Here is a 26,112-nt window from a genome sequence, read left to right on the forward strand (position 1 = left end):
GTAACACTGCACTGTCCCGTGACCCAGAGTAACACTGCCTGTCCCCGTGACCCAGAGTAACACTGCACTGTCCCCGTCACCCAGAGTAACACTGCACTGTCCATGACCCAGAGTAACACTGCACTGTCCATGACCGAGTAACACTGCACTGTCCATGACCCAGAGTAACACTGCACTGTCCATGACCGAGTAACACTGCACTGCCCCATAACCCAGAGTAACACCGCATTGTCCCCTTGACCCAGAGTAACACTGCACTGTCTTCCCGTGACCCAGAATAACACTGCACTGCCCATGACCCAGAGTAACACTGCACTGTCCATGATCCAGAGTAACACTGCACTGTCCCATGACACAGAGTAACACTGCACTGTCCCAGTGACCCAGAGTAACACTGCACTGTCCATGACCCAGAGTAACACTGCACTGTCCCCTGACCCAGAGTAACACGGCACTGTCCCCCTGACCTATAGTAACACGGCACTGTCCCAGTGACCCAGAGTAACACTGCACTGTCCTTGATCCAGAGTAACATGGCACTGTCCATGACCCAGAGTAACACTGCACTGTCCCATGACTCTGAATAACATGGCACTGTCCATGACCCAGAGTAACACTGCACTCTCCATGACCCAGAGCAACACTGCACTGTCCCATGACCCAGAGTAACACAGCACTGTCCATGACGCAGATTAAAACTGCACTGTCCCCGTGACCCAGAGTAACACGACACTCTCCAGTGACCCAGAATAACCCTGCACTGTCCCGTGACCCAGAGTAACACTGTACTGTCCAGTGTCCCAGAATAACACTGCACTGTCCATGACCCAGAGTAGCACGGCATTGTCCATGACCCAGAGTAACCCTGCACTGTTCCCCTGCCCCAGAGTAACACTGCACTGCCCCAGTGATCCAGAGTAGCACTGTACTGTCCCATGACCCAGAGTAACACTGCACTGTGCCAGTGACCCAGAGTAACACTGCACAGTCCCATGACCCAGAGTAACACTGCACTGTCCCATGGCCCAGAGTAACACTGCACTGTCCCGTGACCCAGAGTAACACTGCACTGTCCCAGTGACCCATAGTAACACTGCACTGTTCATGACCCAGAGTAACACGACACTCTCCAGTGACCCAGAGTAACTCTGCACTGTCCCGTGACCCAGAGTAACACTGTACTGTCCAGTGTCCCAGAATAACACTGCACTGTCCATGACCCAGAGTAGCACGGCATTGTCCATGGCCCAGAGTAACCCTGCACTGTTCCCCTGACCCAGAGTAACACTGAACTGTCCATGACCCAGAGTAACACTGCACTGTCCCATGACCCAGAGTAACACTGCACTGTCCCCGTGACCTATAGTAACACGGCACTGTCCCAGTGACCCAGAGTAACACTGCACTGTCCTTGATCCAGAGTAACATGGCACTGTCCATGACCCAGAGTAACACTGCACTGTCCCATGACCCTGAATAACATGGCACTGTCCATGACCCAGAGTAACACTGCACTCTCCATGACCCAGAGCAACACTGCACTGTCCCATGACCCAGAGTAACACGGCACTGTCCATGATCCAGAGTAACACTGCACTGTCCATGACCTAGAGTAACACTGCACTGTCCCATGACCCAGAGTAACATGGCTCTGTCCATGACCCGGAGTAACACTGCACTGCCCCATGACCCAGAGTAACACTGCACTGTCCCATGGCCCAGAGTAACACAGCACTGTCCCCGTGACCCAGAGTAACAGTGCACTGCCCCCCTGTGACCCAGAGTAACACTGCACTGTCCCATGACCCAGAGTAACACTGCACTGACCCCCATGACCCAGAGTAACACTGCATTGTCCCATGACCCAGAGTAACACTGCACTGTCCCAGTGACTCAGAGTAACTTAAATATTCTCCTGACTCAAGTATCTTTTGTATTTCCAAGTAATTTGAAGATTGGCACATTTAATTGACACACTTGCAGTTCTGTTCCCTCGTCGAGCAGCACAAGGACAGCGGGCTGTGGAGCGGTTGCCAGGAAACATAAGATAAGAATTAGGAGCAGGAGTAGGCCATTCAGCCCCTCAAGCCTACTCCGCCATTCAATGAGATCACAGCCGATCTTCTACCTCAAATCCACTTTCCTGCGCTATCCCCATATCCCTAGATTCCCTTAATATTCAAAACTCGATCGACCTCCATCTAGAATAAACTCTCCACCCATTGCATTGCCAATACCTTTGTACCACGTGACCTCGGGCTGCGGCTCTCCTGCAGTTCGGCATTCCAGCAACGCCACCTCGGCAACCACTGCGAGTACCGCCACATTCGGCACGGTGATTGTGGGCGTCTCTGCAGACACACAGAGGCAACCTCGTTAGAATAGCCTCCGGTTCACAAAGACCACGAACAGAGCGAGACATTCCACCCCGTATCCCGATCAATTTCTGAACAATATTGAAATCGTTCAGCATTCCCCCTGCGTCCAGTTAATATAAAAAAAGAAAAGGAAAGACTTGCATTTATATAGCGCCTTTCACGACCACTGGACGTCTCAAAGCGCTTTACAGCCAATGAAGTACTTTTAGAGTGTAGTCACTTGTAATGTGGGAAACGCGGCAACCAATTTGCGCACAGCAAGTTCCCACAAACAGCAATGTGATAATGACCAGATAATCTGTTATTGTTATGTTGGTTGAGGGATAAATATTGGCTAGGACACCGGGGATAACACCCCTGCTCTTCTTCGAAATAGTGCCACGGGATCTTTTACGTCCACCTGAGAGAGAACAGACGGGACCTCGGTTTAACATCTCATCTGAAAGACGGCACCTCCGACAGTGCAGCGCTCCCTCAGCACTGCGCTGGAGAGTCAGCCTGGATTTTGGTGCTCAAGTCCCTCTCACTCTCTCTCTGTCTGCAGGTGTATCCGACTGCGGTCGTTATCCCACGTGCAATCCGTTGGCTGCCCTTACCCGTGTACTTCAGCGTCGCTTCCTCTCGGTCTGTTCCGACTGCGTTTGACGCAAGGCAGATGTAACTCCCGGCATCCTTCGGGACAGCCTCTTTGATTATTAAAGTCCCGTGTTCATTGACGGTGAGTCTGAGAGAAAAATGGACAGAGACCAAATAAAAAACAGCCGCCAGACACAGGGGGGTTTCACAAGGTCTTTAAGCAACTGCCTGAACTTGTGTCTCGTACCGCTGGAAGAATGAAGGGTAAGGAAGAACGAGGGGAGGCAATATAAACTGGAGGTCACAATGCTAAAGGGGGTGCATGAACAGAGAGACCTGGGGGTATATGTGCACAAATCATTGAAGGTGGCAGGGCCGGTTGAGAAAGCGGTTAAAAAAAGCATAAGGGATCCTGGGCTTCATAAATAGAGGCATAGAGTACAAAAGCAAAGAGGTTAGTATGAATCTTTATAAAACACTGGTTCGGCCTCAACTGGAGTATTGTGTCCAATTCTGGGCAACGCACTTTAGGAAGGATGTGAAGGCCTTAGAGAGGGTGCAGAAAAGATCTACAAGAATGATTGCAGGGATGAAGGACTTCAGTTACGTGGATAGACTGGAGAAGCTGGGGTTGTTCTCCTTAGAGCCGAGAAGATTGAGAGGAGATTTGAGAGAGGTGTTCAAAATCATGAGGGGTCTGGACAGAGTAGACAGAGAGAAACTGTTCCCATTGGCAGAAGGGTCGAGAACCAGAGGACACAGATTTAAGGTGATTGGCAAAAGAACCAAAGGCAACATGAGGAAAAGCATTTACGCAGCGAGTGGTTGGGATCTGGAATGCACTGCCTGAAAGAGTGGTGGAGGCAGACTCAATCGTGGCTTTCAAAAGGGAATTGGATAAATACCTGAAGGAAAAAAATTGCAGGGCTACGGGGAAAGGGCGGGGGAGTGGGACTGGCTGAGGCGCTTCTGCAGAGAGCCAGGCACAGGCTCGACGGGCCGAATGGCCTCCTTCTGTGCTTTAACCATGCTATGATTCTACAACACTAGACTTTGCCCAAAGAGAAAAGAAAGATGTTCCAAAGCACTTTACAGCAAATGAAGTACTTTTGGAATGTAGTCGCTGTTGTAATGTGGGAAACGCTGCAGCCAATTTGCACACAACAAGCTCCCACAAACAGCAATGTGATAATATATAATCTGTTTTAGGGAAGTTGGTTGAGAGATAAATATTGGACAGGACACCGGGGATAACCCCTGCACTTCTTCCAAATAGTACTGTGGCATCTTTTATGTCCACTTGAGAGAGCAGATGGGACCTCGGTTTAACGTCTCATCCGAAAGACGGCATCTCCGACAGTGCAGCACTCCCTCAGCACTGCACTGGGAGTGTCAGGCTAGGTTTTTTTTTGTGCTCAAGTTCCTGGAGTAGGACTTCAATCCACAACCTTCTGACCGTCGCCATGTAATCTCAGGGAGAGGCAAAAAGGAGGAAGAAAACAACCCAACCCCAATAAGGCAAAAGAAATACTTGGGAAAATTCCCCTCCGACCCCCTCAGGCGACCGAAACCAGTCCGGGGGATCTCATCGTCACATGGGCTGTGGAATGGCAGCTCAGTGACATTAATGCAATGTATTCTTCTCTCTTTCACTTTCTTCATCTCTCATTCAGTGAAAGTGGAGCTGAGTCCATGATCAGATCAGCCATGATATTGAATGGCGGAGCAGGCTCGAGGGGCCATATAGCATCTCCTGCTCCTATTTCTGATGTTCTTATGTTTAAGCTGTGGAATCTGTAAGTGCATGTTGCTGGTTCCTCTGACTAGAGCGATAGATGCGGTGTATTGACTTATGAAGAAACGTTGAGCATGTTGGGCATTTACTCATTGGAGTTTAGAAGAGTAAGAGGTGATCTTATTGAACCATATAAGACACTGAGGGCATATAAGACACTGAGGGGGCTCGACAGGGTAGATGCAGAGAGGATGTTTCCTTTCGTGGGGGAATCTAGAACTAGGGGGCATAGTCTCAGAATAAAGGGTCATCCATTTAGAACTGAGATAAGGAGGAATTTCTTCTCTCAGAGGGTCTAAAATCTATGGAATTCTCTGCCCCAGAGAGCTGTGGAGGCTGAGTCTGTTATGTATGAATAAAGAGTCTGACTGGATACTGTGAGCTCAAAGTAAAGTGTGACCTTAATCTTTTATTGCAGGTTTCCAGAGTGCCTCTCCAGCCTGTGAGGCATCCTTAAGTACCTGTGCTCCCAAGGGATTGTGGGATCCCTTGGGACTCCAGGGGATGAGCCCTCTGGTGGCTACACAAGGTATACACAGGTTTATATATATAACAGGGTCATTGAATATATTTAAGGTGGAGATGGACAGATTTTTGAATGATAAGGGAATCAAGGGTTATGGGGAGCGGGCAGGGAAGTGGAGTTGAGGCCAAGATCAGATCAGCCATGATTTTTTTGAATGGCGGAGCAGGCTCAAGGGGCCAAATGGCCAACTCCTGCTCCTATTTCTTATGTTTCTTATGGGACAACTGCCATGGCTGGAAGTATTCTTCGGCCTGTCAGCAATCTGCAAACCTCTTAACTCGGGGTCCAACTCCAACCTTCAGCGGGCCTACATAGCCAGGTTGGATTAATTTTCAGTTTGATCTAATATATCTGTAAAAAAAAATGACATTCATAAAAGGAAAGAAGGCCAACTAACTGGTAAAAAAAGCACATTTTATTTAAGTGTGAAGTCTTACGAATGTGCCCATTCTGATATTAAGGGACCAGTAGCCTGACTCGTAGCCAAGAGTAGCAGCCTGTTATAATTCCTCTGGAGTTTCAACATGTTATTCATGCAGTAGAAGCTATTATTCCCAGATATTATCCTTGACAGTAAGTCTGGGCCATGGTGCAACTGCATTAAGAGCAGCACATACATAACTAAGGCTGTTCTTCGTTATCATAAATAACTACCTTTCATCCCTATAATTTTAATTTCACTAATTGGCCATCTTTTCTTTGCCAGTGTAAACACTTGTTTTTGTTGGCCAACCTTCCATGTGTCAAGTTAATGGGATGTTTTTATTGGCCACCTTTTCTGTAGTCACTGTAATTGCTTGTTGTAGTTGGCCAACCTTTCTTGATACAAGTTGGTTTTTGTTGGCCATCTCTACATTGCTGATCTGCATTTGGTCATACATTTTATTTGTGGTTTTAGGTTACTTTGTGGAATTGCAGGCGTGTTTATCCTATAGCTTGACAAGAGCTTGAAAAAAAGCTAACGCTGTATTTTTTGAATGGCTCATCAACTTCTCTGCATCCATTCGCCAATGTGCATTCTCCACACACAGTAGGAGCAGTGCCGAGATTGCTACCGAATGCTGAGTACGCACTTCAAAGTGTTACGATGATCTACATAGGCGGTGGTCTTCTCCTGCATTGTACACAGACCCAGTCGAGCAGCCCGGCACTCTGCTCGAGGCTCATGGCACGGCACCCCACAGAAATAATAGAAAAGCAAATTATAATTTAAATGGAGAAAAATTGCAAAGTGTTGTAGTACAGAGGGACCTGGGGGTCCTTGTGCATGAAACACATAAAGTGAGTATGCAGGTACAGCAAGTAATCAGGAAGGCAAATGGAATATTGGCCTTTATTGCAAGGGGGATAGAGTCATCATCATAGGCAGCCCCTCGCAATCGAGGAAGACTTGCTTCCACTCTTAGCATGAGTTCTTAGGTGGCTGTACAGTCCAATACTGTTATATATGCAGACTATAGATATGCGCTCTGTGTAGTCACTGTATAGCTGCATAAGATGTTTACCTGATGTACTGTCAATAAGGTTTACACTGTGTATATATTATGCTGGCACCACTAGAGGGTGCAACTGGTAGAGACTGGGGTTTCCTGCCCTGGTGGCAGGGGCTGTATAAAAGGGTAGCCACCATGCGGCGGCCTCACTCTGGAGTTATGAATAAAGGACCAAGGTCACTACAGTTTGAGTACAACACATTGCCTTGTGGAGTCATTCATAGGTACATTACAGACATAAATATGAGAACCACAGTCTCTGTCACGGGTGGGACAGACAGTGGTTAAAGGGAATGGTGGGCGGGGAGCCTGGATTGCTGCACGCTCCTTTCGCTGCCTGCGCTTGATTTCTGCGTGCACTCAGCGATGAGACTCGAGGAGCTCAGCGCCCTCCCGGATGCACTTCCTCCACTTACTCTTTGGTCAGGGACTCCCAGGTGTCAGTGGGGAGATCGCATTTTATCAGGGAGGCTTTGAGGGTGTTCTTGTAACTTTTCCACTGCCGACCTTTGGCTCGTTTGCCGTGGATGAGTTCTGAGTAGAGCGCTTGCTCGTTTCTGGCATGCGAACTATGTGGCCTGCCCAGCGGAGCTGATCAAGTGCGGTCAGTGCTTCAATGCTGGGAATGTTGGCCTGGACGTTGGTGCGTCTGTCCTCCCAGGGGATTTGTAGGATCTTGTGGAGACATCGTTGGTGGTATTTCTCCAGCGACTTGAGGTGTCTACTGTACATGGTCCACGACTCTGAGCCATACAGGAGGACGGGTATTACTATGGCCCAGTAGACTATGAACTTGGTGGCAGTTTTGAGGGCCTGGTCTTCAAACACTCTTTTCCTCAGGTGGCCGAAGGTTGCACTGGCGCACTGGAGGCGGTGTTGGATCTCGTCGTCAATGCCTGCTCTTGTTGATAGGAGGCTCCCGAGATAAGGGAAGTGGTCCACATTGTCCAGGGCCACGCCGTGGATCTTGATGTCTGGGGGGGCAGTGCTGTGCGGCGAGGACAGGCTCGTGGAGGACCTTTGTCTTACTGATGTTTAGAGTAAGGCCCATGCTTTCATACGCCTCGGTAAATACGTCGACTATGTCCTGGAGTTCAGCCTCTGTATGTGCACAGACGCAAGCTACATCTGATAGGTCCTTACTATACAGTATAAATGCACACGAGGCCCATGCTTGAGAGAAGGTCAGTCTGTGACCTGTCCTTTATTCCATAGCACTCAAGTGATGAAGGTGGGTGGAGCTTCCACTTTTATACCTGAAGGTCCAGGTTAGGAGTGTCTCCCAAAAGTTCACCACTCAGTGGTCATTGTTCTCACAGTGTACAACTTGACAGTTTATACATGGTTTACAATGCTGGTTGAATACATGACATCACCTCCCCCCCCAAAGTCTTATTGGGATCACAGGTTGAGTCTCTCTGGTGGTTTACGCTCTCTTGTAGAGTGCCTGAGTTGGGGCTCCGGTTGTTGGGCGCTGGCCTGAGTGTCTGCTGTTTGCAGTGGCTCAGGCCTGTCCGGACTGCCTACAGCGACTGGGCTCTACTCCCTTTGGTTCCGGTGTTCGGTCACCTGTGGTGGAGTGAACTCTATATCGTGTTCTTCCTCTGCTTCTTCTATGGGGTTGCTGAACCTCCTTTTTGTTTGATCCACGTGTTTGCAATCACAGTGCCTGCGAGCCATTTGGGCCCTGCAGCGTAGTTGAGGACAAAGACAGGGTCATTTACATCAATACATCGCGCCCTCGCATTCCTGTCATGGTAGTCACATTGTGACTGGCGCCTGCTCTCAACAATTTCTTTCATGGTGGAGTGTATAAGGGATAACCTGGTTTTGAGCGTCCTTTTCATTAGCAGCTCTGCGGGTGGAACCCCTGTGAGCGAGTGTGGTCGGGATCTGTAGGCCAACAGGAAGCGTGATAAGCGGCTTTGTAGGGAACCCCCTTGGATTCTGAGCATCCCGTTTGATTATCTGCACTGCTCGTTCTGCCTGGCCGTTTGAGGCCGGCTTGAATGGTGCCATTCTGACATGGTTAATTCTATTGTCTGCCTTGAAGTTCTGGAATTCAGTGCTTGTGAAGCACGGGCCATTGTCGCTGACCAAGATATCCGGTAGACCGTGGGCGGCGATCATTGCCCGTAGACTTTCTACCGTGGCAGAGGATGTGCTTGAATTTAAAATGTCACACTCGATCCATTTGGAGTAGACGTCTATTACAACCAAAAACATTTTTCCCATGAAAGGACCTGTGTAGTTCACATGGATGCGTGACCATGGCTTGGCGGGCCAGGACCAGGGGCTAAGGGGGGCTTCCATGGGCGCATTGCCCAGCTGGGCACACGTGTTGCACCTGCGAACACAAAAGTTCCAGATCTGCGTCTATCCCTGGCCACCAAACGTGTGACCTGGCAATTGCCTTCATCATGATAATGCCCGGGTGCTCATTGTGGAGTTCTCTGATGAACACCTCTCTGCCCATCTGGGGCATGACTATGCGGTTTCTCCACAGTAGGCAATCAGCCTGAATCGAGAGTTCATCCCTGCGCCTGTGAAATGGTTTAAATTCCTCAGGGCATGCCCCGTACGTGGCTGCCCAGTCCCCATTCAGGACACATTTCTTGACTAAAGACAATAGCGGGTCTCTATTTGTCCAAACACATCTGACGGACTGTCACGGGCGAGCCTTCGCTTCCGAAAGCTTCAACAGCCATGACCATCTCAGCAGCATGCTCGGTAGCCCCCTCAGTGGTGGCTAGTGGGAGCCTGCTGAATACATCAGCGCAGTTTTCGGTGCCCGGTCTGTGCCGAATTGTATAGTCATAGGCGTCTAACGTGAGTGCCCACCTCTGTATGCGGGCCGATGCGTTTGCATTTATGGCCTTGTTGTCGGCCAAATGGGACGTTAGGGGTTTGTGATCTGTCTCCAGCTCAAATTTCCTGCCAAACAGGTACTGGTGCATTTTCTTTACCGCATATACACATGCAAGCGCCTCCTTTTCTACCATCCCGTAACCCCTTTCTGCCTGGGACAGACCTCTGGAGGCATAAACTACCAGCTGTAACTGACCCTTGGCATTGACATGCTGCAACACACACCCAACACCATAGGACGACACATCGCACATTAACACAAGTTTCTTACATGGGTCATATAGCGTTAACAGATTGTTGGAACATAACAAATTGCGTGCTCTATTAAAAGCCCTTTTCTGGCTGTCCCCCCAGACCCATTCGCGACCTTTGCATAGGAGCACGTGTAGCGGCTCTAGCAGCGTGCTCAATTTGGGAAGAAAGTTACCAAAATACTTCAGGAGCCCCAGGAACAAACGCAGCTCCATCATGTGATGGGGTCTGGGTGCTCTCTGGATCGCTTCCGTTTTGGACACAGTAGGGCTGATCCCGTCTGCTGCTACCCTCATCCCCAGGAATTCTACCTCTGGAGCTAGGAAGACGCACTTCGCCTTTTTCAGTCGCAGCCCTACCCGGTCCAGTCTGCGTAGCACCTCCTCCAGGTTGTGGAGGTGTTCTTCAGTATCGCAACCCGTGATGAGGATGTCGTGTTGAAAAACCACCGTCCCTGGAATTGACTTGAGGAGGCTTTCCATATTTCGTTGGAAGATCGCGGCGGCGGAGCGAATCCCAAACGGACATCTGTTGTACTCAAACAACCCCGTGTGTGTCGTGATGGTGGTCAGCTTCTTCGACTCACTCGCCAGCTCCTGAGTCATGTAAGCTGAGGTCAGGTCCAATTTTGAAAATAGTTTGCCACCGGATAGCGTCGCAAAGAGGTCCTCCGCTCTCGGTAGCGGGTACTGGTCTTGGAGTGACATCTGATTGATGTTGGCCTTGTAATCACCACATATCCTGACCGACCCATCCACCTTGAGCACCGGCACAATCAGGCTCGCCCAGTCACTGAATTCGACTGGTGAGATGATGCCTTCCCTCAGCAGGTGGTCCAATTCGCCTTCTATCTTTTCCCGCATCACGTACGGCACCGCTCTGGCCTTGTGGTGTACTGGCCTGGCATCCGGGTTTATGTGAATCACTACCTTGGTCCCCATGAAAGTGCCAATGCCGGGTTGAAACAGTGAGTCAAATTTGTCCAGGATCTGTGAGCATGATACTCGCTCCACAGAGGAAATTGCATTGACATCGCCCCATTTCCAGTTCATGACAGCAAGTCAACTCCTCCCCAGTAGTGCAGGACCGTCCCCGGGACAATCCAGAGTGGCAACCTGTTTTCCGAATCTTTGTGGGTCATGACTACCGTGGCGCTGCCTAGCACCGGAATGATCTCTTTTGTGTAAGTCCGTAGCTGTGCATCAATTGGTGATAATTTTAGCCTCCTAGTCTTGGATGCCCACAACATTTCGAACTGTTTGATACTCATCAGGGACTGGCTGGCCCCCGTGTCTAGCTCCATTGATACTGGGATGCCATTGAGGAGCACTTTCATCATTATCGGTGGCGTCATGGTGTATGAACTGTATATGTGCTCCACATGAACTCGCTGAACTTCAGCTTCCAGCGATTTCCCCCAGTGTCCATTTCTGCAATTTCTGCAGGTATTTTGCTCATCTCTGCAAACTCCGGCTGAGTGTGTGCCTCCACACCTCCAACATGAGCTGTTGTTGGAAACAAAAGGCCCCTTGTCAGTCGATCGTCTCTGACTGCCTCTGTGACTGTCCTTAAGTGCGCCATTAACAGGTGTTGATGGCCCCATTACTGGCCGCATTGTCCCTTGCAATGGCGTGAATCACCGTTTGGCTAGCCATTGTCTCTGTCGAACTCCCCCTCTGGGCTCGACTACATGTTGGGGCATGCCCAATTGTCCTTGTCTGCCTGGAGAATTGCGTGCTGCTTTAACAATGTTGATTCTCTGTCCCAACCATTCCTTAACACAGTACCTCTCGTCTGTTCTGCTAGTGGCCATGCTCGCGTGGTTTAAATCCCAGTTTCTCGTCGCCATTGATACGTCCTTACTATAAATGCACACGAGGCCCATGCTTGAGAGAAGGTCAGTCTGTGACCTGTCCTTTATTCCATAGCACTCAAGTGATGAAGGTGGGTGGAGCTTCCCCTTTTATACCAGGTTAAGAGTGTCTCCCAAAAGTTCACCACCTAGTGGTCATTGTTCTCACAGTGTACAACTTGTCAGTTTATACATGGGTTACATGGTTGAATACATGACATCGTCCACGTACTCGATGACAGAGGTTGGAATGGTCTTGGACCTGAGTTGGCGAAGATTGAACAGCTTCCCACTGGTTCTGCAGTTTAGTTCCACTCCAGCGGGGAGCTTGTCAACTGTGAGATGTCGCCATGGAGCAGGTGGAGGAAGGTGACGTACTTTTGGGGCATCCGAAACGGAGGGGGACGCTCCATAGACAGTGTCAAAGGCCTTTGTAAGGTCGAAGAAGGCCATGTATAAGGGCTGGTGTTGTTCCCTGCATTTTTCCTGCAGTTGTCGCGCTGCAAAAATCATGTCTGTTGTGCCCCAGAGGGGACGAAATCTGCACTGCGACTCCGGGAGGAGCTCCTCGGCCACAGGGAGAAGACTGTTGAGGAGAAGATAGCAGAGAGATTCCTCTGTAGTTGCCGCAGTCGGACTTGTCCCCCTTTTTAAAGATGGTCACGATCACTGCATCTCTAAGATCTCCCGGCATGCTCTCCTCCCTCCAGATGAGAGAGGTGAGGTCGTGTATTCGCGCCAGCAGTGTCTCTCCGCCATACTTCAGTGCCTCAGCAGGGATTCCATCTGCTCCCATAGCCTTGTTGTTTTTTAGCTGTCTTATGGCTTTTTCTACCTCATGCAGTGTTGGGGTCTCACTGAGGTGGTGGCAGGTAGCATGCTGAGGAATGGAGTCAAGAACACTCGAGTCAAAGGCAGAGTCTCGAGTGAGGAGATTTTCGAAGTGCTCCTTCCAGCGGGCCCTGACTGCCTCGGTGTCCTTGATGAGTGTTTCCCCGTTCTTGGCCAGCAGTGGGGTGGGGCCTTGGGTGTTTGGACCGTAGGTGGCCTGGACCGCGATGAAGAATCATCGCACATCATGGCTGTCGGCCAGCTGCTGTATCTCCTGTGCTTTCTCCATCCACCACCTGTTCTTTAGGTCCCGGGTTTTTTGTTGGACCTTAGCCTTTAGCCATCTGTAATGCTGCTTTGCTGCTCCCGAGTTGGGTTGTTGATTAAGGCTCAGCAATACCCTGCGCTTGCAATCTATTAGCTCTTGAATCTCCTGATCATTCTCATCAAACCAATCCTGGTGTTTCCGGTTGAGTGACCGAGCATCTCTTTGCAGACACTGGTTATGGAGGCCTGGAGGGCAGACCAAGCGCTGTGGGCATTCTGCGTCTCAGGGTCATCAAGGCACGCCAGGTTAGCTGTGAGGCGCTGACTGTAAAGGGCTCTCTTAGCTGGGTCCTTATGTGCCCCGGCATTGACTTTTTTGCGACACTGCTTCTGTTGTCTCCTCCGCTTTGGGGCTATGTTGATGACAATGATGGATCGGATTAGGCGGTGGTCCATCCAGCAGTCGTCAGCTCCTGTCATGGCACGGGTGATGCGCGCATCCTTGCGATCCCTGGCTCGGACGATGACATAGTCGAGCAGGTGCCAGTGCTTGGAGCGAGGGTGTTGCCACGATGCCTTGTATTTGTCCCTCTGGCGGAACAAGGTGTTGGTGATGACAAGTTCATGCTCTAGACATTTTGTCAGGAGTAGGGTGCCGCTGGAGTTGGTTTTCCCTACCCCCCTCTCTGCCAATCACGCCTCCCCAGAGGTCTGTGTCCTTGCCGACCCTGGCGTTGAAGTCGTCGAGGAGGATCAGGTTGTCACCTGCGGGGACGCAGGTCAGGGATTTTTAGAAGTTGGAGTAAAAACTCTCTTTGGCCTCATCTGTTGCACGACCTGGGCCTCTGGGCTGGACCTCCTGCGGCGACTGGACGGCTGGACCTAGCTATCGGGCCTCCACCTCCTCCCCCTCATCTGGACCTCTCCTTCCCCACTGATGGGCTGGCCTCCTCTCCTCCTCCAGTACGTGGTGAGTACAATGGCTGTGATCCCCATGCCCCCCCCCACTCTGAAACCCAGTGCACCACTGGCCCCCCCCAATGCCTGCCCCCAACCAAGCCTTGGACCACCTACTATCAAGGGCGCTACCCAGTGCCGAGCCTGCGGCCAACATCTCGCCGCAGGCAACTAGGCCCATAAAGCAGTGCCTGGTCTCCAGTCGTCTTGGACCCCTTGCCACTGGACCAAGACCTTGCTCAGCTAAGCCCGTGTGGTAGCCGGGTGTGCAACAGCCACTCCACGTTAAAAGAAATCACGCTCAGGCATCTTCCACTCCTCTAATATGAAATTCTGGACCTGGAACATCAGGACCCTCATGGACAACCCCAACAGTGACAGACTGGAACACCGCACCAGCATAGCAGGGAATGAATATAAAAGCAGAGAAGTCCTGCTACTGCTGTACAAGGTATTGGTGAGGCCACACCTGGAGTACTGCGTGCAGTTTTGGTCTCCATATTTAAGGAAGGATATACTTGCATTGGAGGCCGTTCAGAGAAGGTTCACGAGGTTGATTCCTGAGATGAGGGGGTTGACTTATGAATATAGGTTGAGTAGGTTGGGCCTATACACATTGGAGTTCAGAAGAATGAGAGGTGATCTTATCGAAACATATAAGATAATGAGGAGGCTTGACAAGTTGGATGCAGGGAGAAAATTTCCACTCATAGGGGAAAACTAAAACTAAGGGACATTGTCAGAATAAAACTGAGATGAAGAGGAATTTCTTCCCTGAGGATTGTTAATCTGTGGAATTCTCTGCCCCAGAGAGCTGTGGAGGCTGGGACATTGAATATGTTTAAGGCGGAGATCGACAGATTTTTCAGCAATAAGGGAATAAAGTGTTATAGGGAGCAGGCAGGGAAGTGGAGCTGAGTCCATGATCAGATCGGCCATGATCTTATTGAATGGCGGAGCAGGCTCAAGGGGCCAAATGGCATACTCCTGCTCCTATTTCTTATGTTCTTATGTTCCCGGGGGTCCAGGTCGGGCCCCGCAGAGTCTGCAGCCTGGCCTGCACCTTTCATGAAGAGGAGGGCCCATGCAACATGGCAGTGCGCCCTGCTCCTATCCACCCCACGAGCACCCCCGAGAGAAAGGGGAGTGCATTTCTTTGCGCGTCCCTTCCTCTCAAGGGCGGTGACCCCAATTCCGCCTGGCACAGGAAGTCATGCCTCGTGGACGTTAACGCCCCCAAACGGAGCACCCCGCTATTTCCCGGCCGAGGACCCCTAGTTCTAAATTCTCCAGCCAGAGGAAACAGCCTCTCAGCATCTACCCTGTTAATCCCTCCAAGAATTTTATATGTTTCAATGAGATAGAACATAAGAAATAGGAGCAGGGGTAGGCCATACGACCCCTCTATCTCTGTCTTCAATGTCCCAGCTTCCACAGCTCTCTGAGGCAGCGAATTCCACAGATTTACAACCCTCTGAGAGAAGAAATTCCTCCTCATCTCTGTTTTAAATGGGCGGCCCCTTATTCTAAGATTATGCCTCTTAGTTCTGGTCTCCCCCATCAGTGGAAACATCCTCTCTGCATCCACCTTGTCAAGCCCCCTCATAATCTTATACATTTCGATAAGATCACCTCTCATTCTTCTAAACACCAGAGAATATAGGCCCAATCTATTCAATCTCTCCTGATAGGACAGCCCTCTCATCCGAGGAATCAATCGAGTGAACTTTCATCGCACCCCACCTAAGCAAGTACATCCTTCCCTGGGTAAGGAACCCAAAACTGTACGCAGTCATATTTAGTTCATATTGGCTCTCCTCATTCGTCCGACTAAAATGTATCACTCACACTTCTCTGCCTTAAGCTTCATCTGCCACGAGTGGTAAAGATTTAGGAGGAGACGGCGCCTCTGGATAGAAGCCACGTCACCAACATTCAGGGCCAACCTGCCAAAGACATCACCATATGCTGTAATTAAGTATAGCAATGCTCAGTAAACGGGAGGATAGCCACAGCCTTGCACCTGCTACCGAATGGAACCCGATTGAGCGCTGACTAGAAAGTTGCTGTCGACAAGTGAAAGGATCTTTACCCCGTTTGCTGAGCAGCGTCCTTGCCAAGATACGCGCGGGTCGATTTTAACCATGGCTGACCCCAGCGGAACGCGCTGAGCGACCGATCGCCTGTGTCGACAGTGAAGAGGCCACCCTGATTTTTAAACCCAGGCCTCATTTCAATCAGACACCACGTGGGCGATCCGAGGCGGACCGCTGGTTTTGGGCCACAGGAACGTCAGCCGCATGGAATACCAGCCGGGGGGGGGGGGGGGGGGAAGGGGGCGGGGGGAGATACGCGGGGGGAGGCACGAAGGGGGAAGGGAAGGCCTGGGGTGGCAACAGTCCATGGTGTTTTTAAGAAGCCCACAGGGCCACTCCTGCTCCTCCTGACCCCCCAAAGATAATTTACAACTTCACTTTCAAACCACAACTTGTATTTATATAGCACCTTTAACATACTAAAATGTCCCAAGGCACTTCACAAGAGTGTTATAAGACAAAAGAAATTGACAGTTAGCCATATGAGGAGAATTTACAGCAGATGACCAAAAGCTTGGTCAAAGAGGTAGGTTTTAAGGAGCGTCTTAAAGGAGGAAAGAGAGGTAGAGAGGCAGAGAGGTTTAGGCAGGGAGTTCCAGAGCTTGGGGCCCAGGCAGCTAAAGACACGGCCACCGATGGTTGAGCGATTTTAATCAGGGATGCTCAAGAGGGCAGAGTTAGAGGAGCGCAGAGATCTGGGGGTGGGGGGCTGGAAGAGATTACAGAGATAGGGAGGGGCGAGGCCGTGGAGGGATTTGAAGACAAGGATGAGAATTTTGAAATCGAGGCGTTGCTTAACCGGGAGCCAATGTGGGTCAGCGAGCGCACTGCGGCTCTATTGCTGGAGAAACCGGTCGGAGAATGCCTGGTGCCACAAGTTCTGTCCTAAAATGGCTATCGGGGTCCTATGTGCATCGTAGGACGTGTATCTGCATCTTAAAAGTGGCCTACCGCCAGAAACATGCAGGTGTTTCGGCCATCCAAGAGTAGGCCCCTATGAACTGATCGGGGGGGGCTTTTGGGCATGAAGTGAATCAAGGGATTGGGCGGGAAAGTGGAGCTGAGGTCGAAGATCAGCCATGATCTCATTGAATGGCGGAGCAGGCTCAAGGGGCCGTATGGCCTAATCCTGCTCCTATTTCTTATGCAAGTCTAGCGATCCCATTTTGAGAGGCCGGTAATGTCCCATTCCCACTGATTTCGGCAGGTTAAAAGTTGGCCCCGTTGAGCACCTCAATCATTCATTTGTCCGTGCTGCTTCACCGCGATTTTCTTTCAGTCCTTGCACCTGAGGGAATAAATAACCGAGACTCCTTAAATTGCTCTGTGTTAAACACATAATCATCTCGGGCTCCACAACCATCTACACAGTGAAAGCAATATTCCAGCCTAACCCTGGTGAAACTGCGAAGGAGCCTTAGGCTAAGAACTCGATCACCCTATCAAAATGTCAACTGATATCTACAATGAGGGATTGCAGCTCACCAACACTGCAAGCCAAAAACAACACTGTAATTCTTCACCCCCAAGAAAAGTACCTTGCATTTATCAAGCACTTCATCACATCCCCAGGACATTCCAAAACACTTCACAACCAATGAAGTACAATCATAACCAGGTTAGCATGGCAGACAAGTTATACACATTCAGGTTCCACAAAGAGTAAATGAGACAAATGACCAATTAATTAATCAATCTAACTCAACTCCAAAGAGATTTGAATAGTAATTTATGAAGAACTGAATTCATGTCCTGAATGGGAACCAAAGAACGCCTAACTGGACATCATTTCCAAACAGCTTGCATAAAACACATCAGCAATCCTTCAACAATCCGAATACAAGTGAATTATGAAAGACTGGCCGGCAATCACGGACGGAAATACCTGGCTCTGAATGAAATACCAGAACCCAAACTGTGAGTGTGCGCTGGATATTAACTTCCTTACTGAGCGAGTGGACAGACCGTGGAACCTGCGACCACAGGGAGTAGTCGTGGCGAATAGCGTAGATGCATTCAAAGGGAAGCTCTACGTACATGAGGGAGAAAGGAATAGAAGGATATGTGGGACGGGGTGAGATCAAGTCAGGAGCATGAACACCAGCGTGGGCCTGTTTCTGTGCTGTAAATACTATATAATACTATTCAACTGTGGAGGGGCACTACAGCTGGCCCCCCTGACGTCTGGTTAATCTAGCCTACTCTTGTAGCGTTCGGAGGCCTTTAACCTAAATGTTTGAGGTCAAGCGGTTCAATGTGAGGAGCGCGGAGCCTTTAGCTGAGGAAAAACTAACAGCTGCGACAGTATGGGACCTGGGGGCTTTAGTAGGGAATTACGTGCAATCTGCAAAGTCAGGACATTTTCACGTGAATGTTCAGCATTTGACATTTCCAGAACCTATTAAGTTAGGCCACTGCTAAATGGCGTGTGCCGCTCGCTGAAAGTTTAATTTGAAAAGAATCTCCACAAATCACCCGCAGAAAGAATAGCTGGTGAAGAGTTTTATTCCAGACAGTTACAACTGGGCCAGTCCAGGTGAGACCAAATGTCCAACAGATTGCCAAGCAGTACGGTTCAGGCCAAATAAACCAAGTCGGCAATTTAAATGCAACTTCAATTTTAAAAGTATTCTAGGTTTTACGTCTTTTATAGACAACAATTATTGGGAATAGAATTATAAACATCAAGTCCACATCCATAAATGTCCCAACCTCGAATTCAAGATGGCTGCCATCTGATTTGGCTGAAGAGCAATTTTACCAGTACAGGTTGAACCTACCTTGTGTGGCACCCTCGGGACCTGGCCTGTGCCGAATAAGGGATTTTGCCGGATGAGGGAAGGTCGGGGGGGGGGGGGGGGGGGCGGGGGGAGGAGGTCAGCGCTCCGAGCAGACCTGAAGTGTCGGCTGGGCCCTCGACGGGCCGTGAAGGAAGTGTCAGTGGGCCCCCAGTGGGTGTCGGCGGGGCCCCAAAGTCGGGGTGGAGGTCGGCTGCGTTCTGCGCATGTGCACCCGGCCACCAGAATCATACCGGACGAGGGGTGGTGCCGGATAAGGGAGATCCAACCTGTACTTAGTGCACGAGGAGAATCTCGCCCAACTGACTGACTGACTGACTGACTTCTCCCTCACTCGGTGTCTTGGCGAATGTCGTGAGGAGATCTAAACTCAGGGAGAATCATTGATTTTAAAGGAAAGGTTTAAGTTGACACTGGACCGGTTTCAGAATCAAAGCGCAAGAGAAACCCAATTATAAGGAGACACGCTGTCAAAAATTCATTCTTCAGAAGATCCTTGGCATTAAGAAAGCTGCTGCCTTGAGCAATATGTTAGCACGCAGAAAAATACTTGCACCATTATTTTTCCCCCAGTGATTCAACTGATGACTCCCTCAACTTGCCATGGCCCGATACTGCAGAGAGAATATGCAGTTATCACCTGCGTGGCTGTTCGCCAATTGTGCAAGGGGCTGTGTGTATGGTTCCAATATTAACCCCCTTCACCACCAGCATCCGCTGTATATTGTTGGATGCCCATTGGGCGGTGGGGGGACGGGGGGGCGAGACCAAAGGTGTGATCACAGTTTGGCCTTCTGATGTTTACTCTTCATTGATCACAAGAGTGAATTCTGTGAAAATCTCAGTTACCTGCATTAATAATGCGGCCATGTCCTGAAATTATGGTGGAAAACAAGCCCCTCACCTGTCATTATGAGTCAGGAATGTTTCTTCGTGGATCCAGACCACTCTGGGATCAGGGTAACCGGCTGCAGTGCAGCCTATCCGGACCTCCGCTCCCCTCGAAAAGCTCTGTGAGCGGGGACTGACGGAAACACCTGGGGCCTCTGCAGACACACACAGAGAAGGACCTGAAGGTTGACTGCCTCCATCATGTAACATAAAAACTGAAAATGCTGGAAAGCACTCCGCGGGTCAGGCGGCAACTGTGGAGAGAGAAACAGAGTTAACGCTTCAGGTCGATGACCTTCCATCGGAACTTTTCTGACCAAGTGTCAGCGACCTGAAACGTTACGTGTTTCTCTCTCCACAGATGCTGTGTGATCTGCTGAGTGTTTTCCAGCATTTTCTCTTAATAATGTCCAAAGCTTTCCTTGATATTAAAATTCACATCCTTGTTTTCAAATCCCTCCATATCTCTGCAGCCTCCTCCAACTCCCCCACCCCGCCCCGAGGGCCCTGCGCTCCACCAATTCTGCCCTCTTGAGCATCCTCGATTTCAATCGCTCCACCATTGGTGGCCGTGCCTTCTGTTGCCAAGGCCCTATGCTCTGGAACTCTCTGCCTAAACCTCTCCACCTCTCTTTCCTCCTTTAAGACGCTTCTTAAAACCCACCTCTGTGACCAAGCTTTTGGTTACCTGCGCTAATATCTCCCTATGTGGCTCAGTGTCAATTGCTTTCTTTGATAATGCTCCTGTGAAGCGCCTTGGGGATGTTTTATTACGTTAAAAACGCTATATAAATACAAGTTGTTGTTGTTGTAACTTGTTGTACAAGATTTATTGAAAACACAAGTTCCACCCAATGGCCCTTCCTACTTCTTATGTCCTTATCTTTAACTCTCAGCAATTTTGCTTGACTTATTCTGCCACCATTCCCAACTGCACTGAAAGTCGATCAGATCACCTCAAAGTCTCCGTAGAGAACAAGCCCAACTTCCGCAAACTTTTCTGAGGTGGTTGAATTCCCCCTTGTCTGGAATCACCCGATTTGCTCATCTCTGTAACTTTCCTCAGGGCCACGAAACAGATCAACCTTACACCGCCGACTGCCCGAGAGCTGCTCTTACCAGGGATGAACAGCCACACGTAGGCCTGGCTTGACCCGTGCATATTGACTGCCAGGCACCCATAGCGCCCAGCGTCCTCCGTCCGCACGTTGCGGAATCCCAGAGACGAATTGTGCAAAGGGGTAATGCGTCCGTCGTCACCTCGAAGCTCGATCCCGTCCCGCGTCCAGCTGATGTTGTACCGGACGCTGCCGAGGATTCGACACGTCAGGACCACCTCATCCCCTGGGAGCGCCGTGACATTTTGCGGAGTCTCCACACTCGGGGGCGGTTCTGGGGAGGAAACAGGTGAGCAGCAATAAAGTAAGATTACAGGTGCCGCAAAATGAAGATTAGTCTGCCCTGGCACCTCCCTTCCCGCAACATATAAAATTCTGACGGGGTTGGACAGACTGGATGCGGGCAGGATGTTTCCCCCTGGCTGGGAAGTCTAGAACAAGGGGTCACAGTCTCAGGATACGTGGTAAGAAATTTAGGAGCGAGATGAGGAGAAATTTCTTCACTCAAAGGGTGGTGAACCTGTGGAATTCTCTACCACAGAAGGCTGTGGAGGCCAAGTCACTGAATATATTTAAGAGGGAGATAGATAGGTTTCTAGAAACAAAAGGCATCAAGGAGTATGGGGAGAAAGCAGGAATATGGTTTCGAGATAGAGGATCGAGATCGAGATAGAGGGGCAAATGGGGGGATGGGTAATGAGGGGATGGGTAATGAGGGGAGGGGCAAATGGGGGGAGGGGGTTATGAGGCAGGGACAAATGGGAGGATGGGTAATGAGGGGATGGGTAATGAGGGGAGGGGCAAATGGGGGGAGGGGTTATGGGGCAGGGACAAATGGGAGGATGGGTAATGGGGAGGGGCAAATGGGATGGGTAATGGGGGAGGGGCAATGGGGCAATCGGGGGCGGGCAATGGGGGGGATGGGGAAGGGGGGTGGGAAATGCGAGCAATGGGGGGGCAATGGGGGTTGGACCATGGGGGAGGAAATGGGGGTAATGGGTGGGCAATGGGGGGGAGGGGCAAAGGGAGGGAGAAATAGACAACAGGAGAGCGTATAGCCGAGACATAGAATATAAGAGCAGGGGGGTTATGCTTGAACTGTATAAAACACTGGTTAGGCTACAGCTGGAGTACTGCGTGCAGTTCTGGTTACCCCATTACAGGAGGACGTGAGTGCACTGGAGAGGGTACAGAGGAGATTAACGAGGATGTTGCTGGGAGTGGAGAATCTAAGCTAGGAAGACAGATTAGATAGAAACATAGAAAATAGGTGCAGGCGTAGGCCATTTGGCCCTTCGAGCCTGCACCGCCATTCAATGAGTTCATGACTGAACATGTAACTTCAGTACCGCATAGGCTGGATTTGTTTTCATTGGAACAGAGGAGGCTGAGGGAGACCTCACTGAGGTGTATAAAATTATGAGGGGCCTAGATATAGTGGATAGCAAAGGCCTATTTCCCTTAGCAGAGGGATCAACAACCAAGGGGCATAAATTTAAAGTAATTGATAGAAGGTTTCGAGGGGATATGAGGTCAATTTCTTCACGTAGAGGATTGTGGGGGTCTGGAACTCATTGCCTGAAAGGGTGGTAGAGGCAGAAACCCTCACCACATTTAAAAAGTACTTGGATGTGCACCTGAAGTGCAGTAACCTGCAGGGCCAAGGACCGAGAGCTGGAAAGTGGGATTAGGCTGGATAGCCTGTTGCTTTCTGGCACGGACACAATGGGCCAAAATGGCCTCCTTTCGTGCTGTAAATTTGTATGTATGACCTGCCATGATCATATTGAATGGCGGTGCAGACTTGGAGGGCTGAAGGACCTACTACTGCTCCTATTTTTCTACATTTCTATATATCTTGTACGGCCCTTTGGGAGTTTCAGTGAGTTTGTCCAGTGAGTCGTGGAGTCAGAGGCTGGGGGAATAGGATGCCCCAAGTTCAACCCCTGCGCTGACCCAAATCAACCCATCTCAGCCAGTATTCCAATTGACCCATGGCTTCCTTGGATAGGGAGGGGAGAAAAACAAAATATCAGGCAGGGTATCAACTCCTGATGGGTATCGATGGATGTGAGGACAGGTCAGTGTCATCTCCGATGCCCCACATGATAAAATCCCCACTGGCGAGATATATCTGGGGGATGGCCCCTGCCCATGTAACCATCTCCTACAAGGAGTCAGAGCCTTCAGAAGGGAAAAGAACAAGTCTGTCTGAAACTCCTATTGGATACACTTTTTCACCAATTTTCTCGCCTTCTATACCGACTCAAGAAGCCACTATTCACGGGTGGCTGCTTATTCAACCTTGAAGGGAATCACCTGTATCCCACATTAAATCCACACACATGACTCCCCAGCATGTCACTGGATGGAAAACAGAAGCCGGAACCCTGGCTGATTCGCACAACCCTGCTTTTAATCGCTCCACCATTGGCGGCCGTGCCTTCAGCTGCCGGGGCCCTAAGCTCTGGAATTCCCTCCCTAAACCTCGCAGCCTCTCTACCTCTCTCTCTCCTCCTTTCAGACGCTCCTTAAAATCTACCCCGAAGATCAAGCTTTATTGGTCACCTGTCCCAATATTTCCTTACGTGGCTCAATGTCAAAGTTTGTTTGATGACGCACCTTGGGATGTTTTACTATGTTAAAGATGCTATATAAATGCAAGTTGTTGTTGTTGTTATATGCCAAGCATAATGGGCATATTCCCCACCTTGATGCTCAAAACAGGTATGTGAGACACTGACCCTTTCACCTTTGAGACCTGGGTTTAAACCCAGCTCCGAATGGTGAGAGGGAGCTCTCCTCTCCTTGTTGGCTTCCTGATTGGCATCGACAAAACTCACCAAGAGGCCTACCCCACCAAATGGAAAATGTCCCCATGGTGCAGTAGGGGACTCTCTTGAGGCTGTAGGCTGAGGCACATTGTTGGGGGAAGACACCAGAAGGACCACTCCAGGAACTTGAGCACATAAAAATCTAGGCTGACACTCCAGTGCAGTGCCGAGGGAGTGCTGCACTGTCGGAGGTGCCGTCTTTCAGATGAGACGTTGAACCGAGGTCCCTTCTGCTCTCTCAGGTAAAAGATCCCATGTCCACTATTTTGCAAAAGAACAGGGAGGTTCTCCCCGGTGTTCTGGGGCCAATATTTAATCCCTCAATCAACATAACAAAAAACAGATTATCTGGGTCATTATCACATTGCTGTTTATGGGAGCTTGCTGTGCGCAAATTGGCTGCCGCGTTTCCTACATTGCAACAGTGACTACACTCCAAAAGTACTTGATTGGCTGTAAAGCGCTTTGAGACATCCGGTGGTTGTAAAAAGCGCTATATAAAGGCACGCCTTTCTTTCTTTACTCTGCATCGAAGCCATGTTGCACCTTGAACAGGAACGATAGCGGAGTGGTTAACTCACTGGTCTAGTAACCCAGAGGCCTGGACTAATGCTTCAGAGATGTGATCCACGGCAGCTGGGGAATTTAAATTCAGTCAATTAAATAAATCTGGAATTTTAAAAAGCTTGTATCAGTAAAGGTAACCATGAAACTACCGGATTGTCAGAAAAACCCAACTGGTTCACTCGTGTCCTTTAGGGAAGGAAATCTGCCGTCCTTACCCGGTCTGGCCTATATGTGACTCCAGACCCACAGCAACGTGGCTGACTCTTAACTGCCCTCTGAAATGGCCCAGCGAGACACTCAGTTGTACCAAACCGCCACAACAAAGTAATACCACACGGACTGTAGCAGTTCAAGAAGGAGGTTCATCACCGCCTTCTCCAGGGTAAGTAGGGATGGGCAATAAATGCCGGCCTTGCCAGTGACGGCCACACCCCGTGATTGAATAAATGCAACAAAAAAAAAAGAACTGGCAGTGCTTGAAGCAGCACCAAAAATCCTCACCTTGATAAGCACAAAACTGACAAGAGATCTGCTGGAAACTTTGATCGTGCTCATCCACCCGCGTGTCAACTCGCGCTGCAGCACCGTGCCTCAGACTGAGCTGGCACGCGCGCGGAGATTGGGAATGCGGGTAATTCCTGCTGCCCCGCCGCACAGTAACTCAGACAGACAGCTGCACATCTGACCACCACTGCAGTACACTTCAGCTCGCCGTCTGATGGACGGGAACTATAACACCGTCTGCTTCCCATTAGCACCAGGGTAAAGAAAACAAAACTGGTTTGCGGTAAGGGGCTCAGCTCATCGAGTTACTTGTAACGTCGCCGGGATTCATTAGCTTTACGAAGAGAAGGGACGAGGGTTTTGCTTGCCAGCGACGTCAGTCACTCAGGACTGGCTTTCCTGCCTCTGCGCAGGCTGCAGTCCTGTCCTGTGCGATACTACCTTCGGCCCAGTCTAGAATTACAGAAAGGGAATGGTTCTGCCAATCATTCCTCATCTCTTACGGTTCACCTGGATCCTGGTATTTATTTTTAAACTGTTTCTGGAATTTTCTGTGCACAATTATGGGAGTCAGCGAACAAATCTCACGGGAAGACGAGGATCTCTGTGCCAGTGCCTCTGGATGAGGGAGGGGAAAATTAAGCTCAGCTGTCTTGTTTCCCAGTCTATGGAGCTTTACGCCTGGAATGGGGGGATTGTCCTATGAGGAGAGATTGAGCAGACTAAGCCTATATTCTCTAGAGTTTAGAAGAATGAGAGGTGATCTCATTGAAACGTACAAAATTCTTACAGGGCTTGACAGGGTAGAGCAGGGAGGGTGTTTCCCCCGGGCTGGGGAGTCTAGAACCAGGGGTCACAGTCTCAGGATAAGGGGTCGGCCATTTAGGACTGAGATGAGGAGAAACACCATCACTCAGAGGGTGGTGAATCTTTGGAATTCTCTACCCCAGAGGGCTACGGGGGCTCAGTCATTGAGTATATTCAAGACAGAAATCTATAGATTTTTTGTTATTAAGGGAATCAATGGATATGGGGACAGTGCAGGAAAGTGGAGTTGAGGTCGAAGGTCAGCCATGATATTGAATGGTGGAGCAGGCTGGAAGGGCGTAATGGCCTACTTCTGCTCCTATCTTCAATGCCCCTGGTTACCATTCTCGAACACTATCTGGTGACCCTCTTGCTGTGTTACCCTTTCCTGGTCATATACTCTACTGATGCTCACTGTCGAAGCCCACACATGGAGAAACGTACCACTGAACCTGCACTCGAGCACAAGTTCGTGCCTTCAGGGAAGGAGAGAAGCAAATCAGAAGGGGTAAAAAATTAGGACGCAGCCTGTACAAACCAGCTTGGCTCTCACAGTTTGACTTCAGTGTTCAAAATGTACTTGTGCTGACGGAGCCCTGTGGCTTTGGGCATTGAAGGCCCAATATACTGTGCCACCGGTTCATGCCAGGCCAAGGGATGGATTACCAGCACACCAACTTGAGGAGACATGGAGCAGATACC

At 50.0% G+C, this 26,112-nt stretch overlaps 1 protein-coding gene across 1 annotated transcript in view; it reads right to left on the bottom strand.

Annotated features, from left to right (window-relative positions):
- Positions 1-26,112, bottom strand: part of LOC139233090 (hemicentin-1-like) — a 530,358-nt gene that overhangs the window by 412,194 nt on the left and 92,052 nt on the right. Inside the window, exons 11-14 of the mRNA XM_070863608.1 lie at positions 20,700-20,972; positions 19,594-19,735; positions 2,975-3,102; positions 2,238-2,351 (exon numbers count right to left, since the gene is read on the bottom strand). Coding sequence (XP_070719709.1) covers positions 2,238-2,351; positions 2,975-3,102; positions 19,594-19,735; positions 20,700-20,972 — 657 coding nt within the window. The remainder of the gene's footprint in view (positions 1-2,237; positions 2,352-2,974; positions 3,103-19,593; positions 19,736-20,699; positions 20,973-26,112) is intronic.

The sequence above is a fragment of the Pristiophorus japonicus genome, chromosome 20 (genome assembly GCF_044704955.1).
Source record: "Pristiophorus japonicus isolate sPriJap1 chromosome 20, sPriJap1.hap1, whole genome shotgun sequence".
NCBI lineage: Eukaryota > Metazoa > Chordata > Chondrichthyes > Pristiophoridae > Pristiophorus > Pristiophorus japonicus.